Here is an 11,306-nt window from a genome sequence, read left to right as displayed (position 1 = left end):
GGTAAAACTGTTACACACTGTTACACATGACAAGAGGTCCCAACCAGACACTGCTTCTCTGTAGTTAAAGTCTTTTTTGTAAGGTCACAAGTCGGAAGTTGTTAATCTTTAACAACGTATTGTAATGTATGAACAAAACATACTGTAAAAAGTAACTTAAACACAACTTTTGAACAAGTAAGTGCAATGTTCCCCTCTTTGTGTAACATAAAATGGAAATACTGTAACAAATGGCTCAAACTTGTACTTATGTACAGTAAAGGGGCGGCTGTGGCTCAGTGGTAGAGCGGTTGCCTGCCAATTGGAAGGTTGGTGGTTTGATCCCCGCCCCTGCAGTCATTGTCGAAGTGTCCTTGGGCAAGACACTGAACCCCGAGTTGTCCCCGGTGCTGCGCATCGGAGTGTAAATGTGTGTGAATGTTTATCTGATGAGCAGGTGGCACCTTGTACGGCAGCCCCGGCCACAGTGTATGAATGTGTTTGAATGGTGAATGTTTCCTGTAGATGTAAAAGTGCTTTGAGCAGTCGTTAAGACTGGAAAAGCGCTATATAAATACAGCACATTTACATTTAAAGTACTTGTATATGTACCTGGTTAGAGTCCACCACTGGTGAAAAGGAAAGGTATTCCTTATGGAAAACCAATGCTTAGTTCATTCTGTGATTGAACAGAAAACAGCTGATCAACAGTTTGAGGCTCCTGTCCAGTCATGTAGTAGAACAGAAATGATCATCACAAAGCCTCAATACAAATCTTTTAAGAAGAGTTAAGAGCTCATTTGCGCTTCTGTTCTCTTTAAAGTCCCTTTTATTCCCTTATGAGCACAATGAATTGAAACTATTTAGCTAACAAATCAACTGAGCTTAAACAGTTTACTCTTTACTACATGCCTGCATCAGACTGAACATGTGTACACAACAACCTGATGCTTGTGAATATTTTCACCAAGTCCAACAGGGAGTTGGATCAACTTGAAGCTCCATGGCAAAATGCATTTTCTATGGTCCATTAATAACTCAGGCTAATCACTTTAGCATTGTCTCTAAGGGCACAATGCCTCCCCTCATGTCCCGTATCCTAGCGAGGGGGCTGGGGACCGGTCTGGTGACGGTGTGTGGAATTTGGGTGACATTGCCCCAGTGAGAGTGGGCGCCCCCCCTGTCCCTTAGATAATCCCCAGGAGAAAGGGCCTGCATTTAGGGTGCGATACGCTTAATCCAAGGGGGCCCAGTTCACAAAGGAGCCCGGCACTTCCTTTGGCCTGGGAGCTTCCGCTTGTCTGGGGGGCCTGGTCTGGGTCCCAGTACAAACAAGAGCCAATAATACACGTCTGCACTACAATGGCACAAACAACAGACGAATACACACATAGACAGACATCACGGAATGGTGGAGAGAGGAGTTAGCATGGGAGAATATTAAAAAAAAACTTAATAACGTGAATTCCGACTGACCTTACAGGGAGCCAATCCAAACAAGCAGCCCACGCTCAGCAAGCGTAAACACGGAGCACACACACATATATACTGTATACAGTACTGTGGGCAGAGGCAGTGTTTACATTCTGCCCCCGGGTATGATGAAACAAAGCTTGTGTGTACTGTAGAAAGATTAGCTCAGTGGAGGACCAAAACAGAGAGGTATCAAACAGCTTGCTGCCTACAGATAGTTTCATAAACAGGAAGACTGCGTCACGTAATGGCCCCTTCAGATGCTAAATGGAGTCTCATTCACAGTAGATGGGATCAGGGGATGCTGGTGGATGACGCACACCCCCCTTACTCTCCGTCAGCATTTGTCTTCCTACCGTAAGGGAAAAGGAATATTCAGAAAAAGATAAAAATCAGAAAACCTGTTCTTTTCCTCAACACATTTTCCCTCATATTGACCACAAAAGTAAGTTATGCTCACAAAGGCATGCACATAGCATTTAGAGACATTTACGTAAACATATTTCTCTGACACAATTCCACACACAAGTTTGGATTAAACATTTGGAAAACGGGAAATACATCAGGAACGGCGTCTTTTTTCCTCATTTTCAGACTTGCTTTGCCTTCCCATACTATTTCACGCTGACACATCCTCTTTCGTCAGTGGGTTCCCTAGCATGTCCACTTGGCCCCAATACATGGGTGGAGAGGCTACAGCAGACAGGGGAGGAAAGGGCTAGAAATACTTTGAACAAACAGTCATTTACTTGAGATTAAACTGACATTTCAGCTGCTGTCAAGGCTTACAGAACAACTGATACTAACGTGCACACACTTAAACTAATTCTGGCAGTATAACTTCAACTGAAATTTCAACACCTTCTAACTTTTAGATTTCAATAACCACTTTGATTTCTTTCATCCCTAACTCTAACCTGACCTCCGGTACTCTGCGAGGTTAAATTTCTTTTTTTATCAAAGGAGTCTGGTGGCTTAGATAAAGTCGGAAAGGTAAAGCAGTGAACGTATTCTAAATATAGATTTTTTTCCTTTTTTTAGGTGGCAGAACTGCATATTGCTGTGGGCACCCATCCACAGCAGTACATTGCTTAGCGTCCGTTTCCAGACTTGTCTCGGCTTTTCCAAACTGTGAGCGGGCTGACCGCCATTTACTGTAAGTAATACACTGACTACAGATAAGTACCTCATGCAACCCCACTTCAAAATATTCACACTATCCCTTTAAGGTTATCTTACTACAGGGTCATACTCTCCGTTCGCAGCTTTTTGGCAGTCTTTTTATTTTCCAGTGTGACACACTCCCACCCATTTGGCTCCAACACAGCTTAAAATAAAGCATAGAGAGTATTTTAACCATCTCTGTGACTCAGGTCTGACATGAAGATTAAGCCTTCTCTCCAGGCCCCACCATTCTCTGAATGCTGACCTTCGGCTGAACGGTATTTCAGCAGCCGTGCGTGGCCAGTGTGTACCTCATACTTAATAAGAATTATGAGCAGTGACACAATTATATGTCAGCGTAATGTCCAAGCCCTGCCATGCTGTGTCTTGCAGCATTATGGACTCATAAAATTGACTGGTCCAGGCCTTTTGTTTTGACAGAAAGAGGTCCACCACAGAACTGGCACACTTCCTCATGTGTGGCGTCCACCAAGACTAACTACTCGTGACAGTGCCAGCAGAGTGTGCGTATGTGTCTGTGTGAGTGCACATTTAGTCCAAGGCTAAGCAATCATAAGCAGTCTAATGTCGGAGAGAAACAGTGAATCCAACATGGCCACTAGCCAGAGTCAGTGTTCCCTTCTTGGAGAATTAGCCTGTCAATCCATCCTAATTCCTGAGGACACGACTGCTTTTAAACCCAGGTTGAGTGTTAAGTGCAGAGACTAACTTTTTCCTCAGGATTGGGTGCAGACAGGCTGGCAGAATGGGTGACAGGTCAGGCCACACTGGAGAACAAAGAGCTGGTCAAGCTAACACTTCACATTATCTGGGCTTACAACTTCAATTTAGCAAGTTGCACAATTGTGTGCTTCTAGGTCCTGGGTTAGAGATATCCCACACACAACACAACTAAACACCTCAGAAATACATTAATGTGTGCAAGAGGTTATAAAAAGTATATCTAATGGCCAGGGAAAAACCTGGTGTGACCACTTTCAAAAGTTACGGCATTGTTGTTGTTTGTTCTTATGTCATATGATTTCTAAGTTAATTTATCAGCCATGGACATCACAGATAGATTTAGACATCTGGAGTTGCTTCGGAGCAAGCAATATTTCCAGGTTACTTTCCCCAGCACTGTTAATATTTTTACTTTCAATAATGAAGTTCACCAGTATCCACCAGTAGAAGTTGTCTTATTTGGCCTCCCTTCTCTCGTACGACTCAAACAGTTTAGTGTATTATACAGAGGGTCAAAAACATGGTATATATAATATGGTCTTCCCACATCACTCATTAAAGTTTCTAAAGAACAGTTTAAACAGAGAGTAAAACTGTTGTCTGAAGGTTCCATATAGGTTTGTGCTCTAAATGCAATTTAAAATTGTTAAATATAATTGTTTCTATGGAGATTGCCACTTATTAAGCCCCTTGAGTTTTTTTTGGCAATTGTCCTCGGCAATCTTTTTGTGAAACATATAACACTGTTTTAATGTTTTTGTTTTTAAAATAAAACAAATCAAATCAGGTTATCCATTACATGTGAGATAGGGGTTGCAGTTGCTGGTCTGTAGGGACGTGGCTCGGGAACCGAAGGGTTGCCGGTTCAAGTGCCCATGCTGGTGAGGTGGCAGTTCACTTCCTGGGCACTGCCATTGAGCAAGGCACCGAACCCCCAACTGCTCGGGACAACCTGTCAGGGCAGCCTCCCTCACACTGACATCTCTCCATTAGTGCATGTAAAGGTACCAGACATTTGCGTGGATTTCGGATCTGCGTGTAGCAACTAATTTCGTCTTGCCGGATCAATAATGTATATCTAAATCTTAAATCTGTTCAATAACTAAGTTAAGATAGCAAGCCTGGCTGCTGGCTGAGCCCTGCCCTGGCCGAGAGCGGGGCTGCTGTTGACTGAGGGCTAGAAGCCTTTGGCGTTTGTGTTCTGCCGGCTAATGTATCTAACACCGGTTACTTGGACCGATCCAACAAGTCTACACTCGAGCACTAATTTTTGGGCGTGCACGTGTTTTGGGATACATACCCTACTTCTGTATTTAAAAAAATGTGCCAAGTTTGTGCCAGCAATTGTTCATTTAATGTGTTATAGTTCCCCAAATCCAGCTGCCAGTGGATTCAAGGTTGTGTTGCAAAATGAGCATGCAAAGGAAAGCCACAAAGTCCAAGCATTGAATGTACAACCTTTTTATTTGGTGTAACCAAAAATAACGGTGTCAATATTAAAAGAAAAGCAAATGAAGCTATAAATATTGCAGACCAAAACATTGAAAACAGAGTTCTTTGGGTCAAATAAACCCAGTGATAAAAAAAGTATTTAATGTGATGTACAGTAAGTGAAGTTTGGAGGATATAATGTAAGCAACTAAGGACCAACTTCACAGAACATTCAAAGCAGCACAGGCTCTTCAAGTGTCAACGCTGACGGACATCTAAACATGTGTCAGGTCAGAAGAGAGCTGTCGCCTGTGTGGAGCATCATCATCATCATCAGGAACAGCATTACTGAAAAGTACAGAGGATGGAAAACTCAAAGTGATAAACACATGAAATCAAAATAAGCGATCCCTGATGGATTCATTGATGGATAAACGAGAGTGAGGCCAGTGGGTGAATGGACACGTATATAGATAGTGAGCTGCTACTGCATTGTTCCAGCCTGTGTAAAGCTAAGCGTGGTGAGACTATTGGGAGCAGCAGCAGAAAGCACTTTCACACACAGTGAGAAGACACATGGACAAACATAAACAGAAACACACAGACATTACTGGGAGGTGTGTATTCATGTACATTAAAAAGGTGCAGTGGTATGACGCTGTCATTGTTTTTGTTTTAGGAGCGGTAAAGCAAGATCCTTTCTGCACAGTCCTGGCCAACCAAGCCGGCGTACTGCTGCACCTCCGTCTCGTCGCTGGAGCCTTTGCGTTTGCGGGTGTAGGCTGCGTAGGGCATGACGGCCCGTTTGTATAGCACCAGGGCTCGGCCCACATCCTTCAGCACCCGAGCATCTCCTGGACACAAACATCAGAGCGTAAGGAGCAGTGGAGACACACATCAAGCACAATGAACATTGTCCTTATTTTCCCCTCTTTCTTACGAGTTAACCTCTGAGCGACTTGGCAAGGATGAACCATTATTCCGAGAAGCTGTTGGAGGAACACAAAGCGTTTTTCCCCCCACAGCTCTAATTCCCCTATGCCCTAAACCTGTAGTCACGGTGGTGCGTGAGCAGGCTAGTTAGAAGGCCCGTGTTTACGGGGCATTGCTCCCTGCTGACTTGCCAAACTCCGAATTTCATTAGGTCCTGTGTCATACAATTCCAGCTCCCATCAGACCAGTGAAAACACTGCTAATCTCAAAAGTGTGCGTGTTCAGCAGCTAAGAATAGTCCTCTGGAGAGTTGGATGGAAAAAAAAGAGATTTAAAAAAACCTGATGACCCCCGTTCTGACTCTAAAACCACTGCCTCCAGGAGTGAGAGGTTGAGCCAAGCTGCCCACAGCTGGCACCAAGAGGACATGCGAGGGGTAGCACAGCAGGGAGTATCAACTGAGCCAAACAAACCCTAATACACTGCACACAATGTGTGAGAATGCAAGTGGGTCTAAAAACAACATCATAAGAATAATGTATATTTCATTAATCCCGCAAGAGGAAAATACAATTTACACTCAGGCCCGAATTACACACACATGCTCAGTAACTATACATGCACTAAATGGAGATATGTCAGAGTGGGGGGGCTGGCCATGGCAAGGCAACCCGAGGAGTTTGCGGTTCTGTGCCTTGCTCAAGAGCACCTTGGCAGTGGCCAGACTACCAGTCCACCACCATACACTTGGTCCATGTGTGGACTTGATCCAGCAACCCTCCAGGTTTCCAACCCTACCCCCTACTGACTAGGCTACTGCCATCCCTGCGATCTAGTCTTTCACTCCAGTCAGAACTGGGGACTTCTTCATTCACTGGCACTTTAATAAGTATCTTATCCCCAATGGATGCTCTAGTGGCTCCTTAGCTATTAGCGAAGGATTTTACATTCATGCCATGCTTTCTGAAATGTTCAACCCCTGCACACTCCACACACAGTGTTTCATTCAATCAGCCTGTCATGTCTGGAGCAACCCTGGCCTGGCTTTGCTAAGAGGATGCTGATGAAAATAGATCTCAGGCCAGGCTGTGGAGTGGACTAGCTTGGCAGGCCCATGGCGACACATCAGTCAAACAGGAGCGAGTGAGAGTTGGTATTAAAAGAGCTCAGGGCCTCCCACTCGCCACTGCCGCTCCCCATGTCAACACCCATGCGGCTCACAGCTAAGTGCCGAGGTGGTACGAGTGATGCGAGTGCACACATTACCGCCTTATTCCTAAAATACTCGCCACAGAACTGCTAAATCCCACCTGATGGCCTAATAAAGTGGGAAAACAAGACAACAGAGAGAGAAGGTGACCCACTCCGGTCTTTGCTCTTGTGCCAGATGCCAGTTTACAAAGCAAAATGACACTATCAACTTTGTGGCTGGGATCAGTTCAGTTGTTACGGGCATAACGCATCATTGTAATAAACAATGACAAAATCAGGACAGCAGCACCAAGGGGACATTTTGAAATCTCCCAAATGAAAGAATTAAATTAGTCATATGTTTAGGTAGCTGTACAGTAAGTGAAGGTCCCAGCTACTCCTTGAAAAGCGAGCCAGAGGAAAGAAGAGAGCTGGGTATAAACACAAAGCCCCGAGGCTCCTTAGCTCTCACATCCCAATCTCCATAAAGATATTTTTATCTTTACCGAGGATTCATATATTATGCATTAGCCTCGTTCCCTGCTTGGTAATGCCCTAACCACGGTGTCTTTCCCCTACTCTAAAAATCTGCTGAGTCACATAATTGAAGAAAGCTTGACATAAACTTTAAAATGAAGAAAATCGGCAGTATGTTAATTACCAACGTGTGGGGTGGGGGGGTTAAGCAAATCCACACAACTGTCATTTTTGCTCCATGAAGAATGAATGAGTCCTGACGGGATGACAGTAAAAAAATATTTAAATGTTCTATGCATCCTGAAGGGCTTAAACTACCTTTAACATTGTCTCTCTAAGCACGCGCCTCCTCATGCTCTTTATCATTGTGACAGCCCACTTACACGACAGTTAAGCAAAGGTACACTTGCTTTCAAATGTGACACTGCTCTAAAGCGCCACTGTCCCTTTTAAAAGATATTATGTAGTAGACATTTTACAGACTGAAATGGATAGCAGCATGCAGCTTAAAGATGGTCTATTAACCTCAACAGTAACACTGAGCAGAGGTCCTCTCTCGGTCTATCTCTCTCATCTCTCTCTCTCCTACTCAAGGCAATCCAAACATCCGCTGCTCACATAAACATCTTTCCTTGCTTCTTCAGTCACTCCGTCCTCCACCAATACCCCCTCCTCAGTTTGAGCAGCTCCAGGCCCCGTTCCCCGCCAGGCCCACCGGACGTTCAGTGACACGCCGCTCTGAGTTTGCGGCTTCTCGGGGTCGGGGGTTCAAGGGTCGGGGGAAAGAGGAGTGGTGAGGGTCGGTCAGGGAGTGAGAGGGTCAGAGCCGAGGCTAGGGGCCCTGACACCTCGCCACGCTCCTCTCTCTCTTCCCATCCAGTTCCAACTTTCTAAACACTTGCTCACCAGCGGACGCTGGTCAAAGCCAGGCCCTCAAGTTAGGACCACTTCCTATGACCCAATGTCGCAAATCCAAACCTCGGCTGACGTTTGAAAAGAGAAAGGCCGAAATGGCGGTGTAGTGTAGTGAGTAGAAAGCCTGCTCTTTGACCGGGAGACCAGGGTTCAAGCCCCTGTGTTAGAGCACATCCTTCCAGCTGACCCGGAATCTCAGTAGCTGACCATTCATTTTGACCTCCAGCAACAGAATTTCCCTGGATTATAAAGGATATTATCATCATTGTTGTTATTAAAATGAGGGAAATTTACCAGTTCAAGGGGAAAAACAACCTCCTGCATTATAACTGAGATTAATTATATGTGTCCCCACCCCCCCAACACACTCTGACTGGAAACATTACCGCAAGTCAGGCTAAGGAGCAGAAAGCCTGCTGAAGAGCAGAGCAAAGTGGCCTTCACAGTGAGACAAGATATGAAAGCGCGTTCTATAAAAGCTAGAATTCTAGTGAAGAGTGTCTGGCTAGCACTGTCTCTCCCACCAAATGTTTTGGCTTCCCTTTGCATGGCTGGAAGCACACAGTAGATCCCAGAGGCCATTGCCTTGATGAGAAGTGAATGTGTGTATCTGTATCAGATATGAAAGAGAGAGACCAACAGAATGAGAATATTCTATTTCAACATTGTACATATTTTAATAAATGCAACATAGTGAAGTGTTTCTATGCAATGTGAAATTTTGTGCATATGGTTTGGCGTCTGCTGGACGCACACAAGGTCCAGGGGGTGTCTACTTGTGTCACACACTTTTCGCAAATGTTTATTCTGCTGAGCTTGTAAAGCCCCTACTTCTTTCTCCGTCGAGCAAACACTACATTACGAGTATGTCAGATATATGTGTGCTGTGTAGAATGTGTGTGTGTGTGTGTGTGTGTGTGTTTGTGTAGACCCTGTATGTACATTTATGAGAGGCCCCAGGGCCCTCGATGTGTCAGCAACAGGCATGTAATCAATGTGAGCCTGCTTTGGACAGAGTTGTGTAAACTCTAGATCGGCTGTCTTTACACACCTCATTAAGACAGCTCTGTAACCGGGTCACCCTTACAATCGGAATGCACACCCAGCACCCCAATTCTCTTTCACCCCTGGGTGAAGCTTGGAGTTCAAGGACCTTGCAACAAGCCTGAGTTGAAATTAATGATGACTCCATTTTTTTTATAAACATAATTTTCTGTCAAGTTGTATTTATCTTTTCTTTTTTTTTTAACTTTTAGGTCAAGAAGCATGGGGGCTTGTTTGTGCGGTAGACTATAGACTCTGTACTACATTTAACAATTATTTATTAAACACTAAATATTTTATTTTATTTATATCTATCTACATGTACAGTATATTTGCCACATGGCGAGTAAATATTTGCACCAATATAGTTCTGTTTTTTAGTCTTCATTTTGGCGAAGGTGCAGCTACTTTCTGCTGTTACGCTGCCGTGTGCAGGTTGGAGCTTCGCGGGGGGGTGGGGCGGGCCAACACACGCATACACACACAAACACTGGCACGCACACACCAGACGCCAGCCATCACATCACTTCTGTTTACTGACAGCTATCGTTTACCTTAGGCTAATTATTTAGCTAGTAAGTGGCAGCCAGCCTTCCAAAAGACAGAGCAATTAACTGTTGACCAACAAGCAGGATCTGGCGTCTCAGTTCACCTGTCCGGGAGACTCTGACACATTTTCCGCATTCCGTGTCCGCGGACAGCTGTAGCCTCGTACCGGTTAATGTTGTGCATTGTCGTACACATGCTGCCACTTTCCTGTAACCACTTGCGACCACCTGCAGGTTGTCAACTGTGTGGTTTGGAATGAAAGTTAAGGTCGTAGGCGTGTGTTGCTTAGGCAACCGCCTTAGCTGCAAAGTGCTGCGGGAATCCGTGATCACAGCACAACACAGCACCTAAGTAAATGAGACCGCAACAGGTAGTTATTTCCTAAAAGATCCACAGGAGATTTCCACACCATTACATGCAGCCAGGACTTCCCCAGGACTTAGAAACATATTGCAACATGGCTTTATTTAGGCCCCAAACAAGCCACACATTGATAAACTGCCAATTAGAACTGGGCCACAGGTCTCAGCTGCTAACCTGATGATGACACTGCAGGCTGATCTAGACTGACTGACCACTGGGTGGATTTCAGCAGAGGACAGAACCCTCCACACAACCACTACAGTCGGGCACCACACAGCTTTGGCAACAGACAAGAAAGCTAACCATCAAGACAGCTAGCGCTGAAATGCAACGTCGCTGCGTTTGGACAGCTAGGCCGGAAATAATGTCCAGGCTTGTCCAAGATCAACAGTCCATGCTGGAATGGAGGCATTGCAAAAGCCACAAACACACTCTGGCCACAGTGAAAATGGCTAACTCTGAGACCGCCACTTTGTCCTCAGTAATCTGTGCCTACTCGGGGATTAGAGCTGTGATTGACAAGAAAAGTTCAGACTTATCACTGGCAAAACTTTCAATGGCAACGATATAAATGACCAGCCTACTAAATGCCATTTTTTCTCCGGGGTGTGGTGCTTTCACCAACACTTGAGTAAAAAATAAACGCTTGCCAGGACATAGAAAAAATGATTTCCTTAAGACAAGTACTTAGACTTTGATTCAGAAATAGAGAACAGAAGAAGCAGGTATTTCTTTGAACTTGATTGACTGCGTTGGTTTTTACCTCTCTGCATGGCCCCGAGGCTAAGTATGACCTCACTACAACAAACTCTTAAGCTGTCTCTCCACATTCACATATCCTTCTTTCCTCCTCCACCTCCCTGTCAATCTGTCTCTTATTTTATTGTACTTCTCTCTTTTCTAGTGCCAGCATACAACTACCAGCCTCCTTCCCTTTCTTTTCCAATCTGTATAAAAATCAGTTGTACCACCCTCTCCATCCCTCCATCCATTCCTCTATTACTCCCTCTCTTACCCTTCATCCATCAATCCCAGTCTACTTG

The 11,306-nt window shown here is 44.8% G+C and overlaps 1 protein-coding gene across 3 annotated transcripts in view; it reads right to left on the bottom strand.

The window, feature by feature from the left end:
- Window positions 1-4,808: 4,808 nt before the first annotated feature.
- The window catches only part of LOC117960287 (arginyl-tRNA--protein transferase 1), a 57,053-nt gene continuing 50,555 nt past the window's right edge, over window positions 4,809-11,306 (bottom strand). For 2 of the 3 annotated variants that reach the window (XM_034898097.1, XM_034898099.1), the window contains one exon: window positions 4,809-5,645. In XM_034898097.1, the coding sequence (XP_034753988.1) occupies window positions 5,467-5,645 (179 nt within the window). In that variant the 3' untranslated portion in view covers window positions 4,809-5,466. The remainder of the gene's footprint in view (window positions 5,646-11,306) is intronic. The other variant, XM_034898098.1, reaches the window with a different exon arrangement.

This window comes from Etheostoma cragini, chromosome 17 (genome assembly GCF_013103735.1).
Source record: "Etheostoma cragini isolate CJK2018 chromosome 17, CSU_Ecrag_1.0, whole genome shotgun sequence".
Taxonomy (NCBI): domain Eukaryota; kingdom Metazoa; phylum Chordata; class Actinopteri; order Perciformes; family Percidae; genus Etheostoma; species Etheostoma cragini.
The sequence above is the reverse complement of the archived record's forward strand: the minus strand, read 5'-3'. Positions and strand labels throughout refer to the sequence as shown.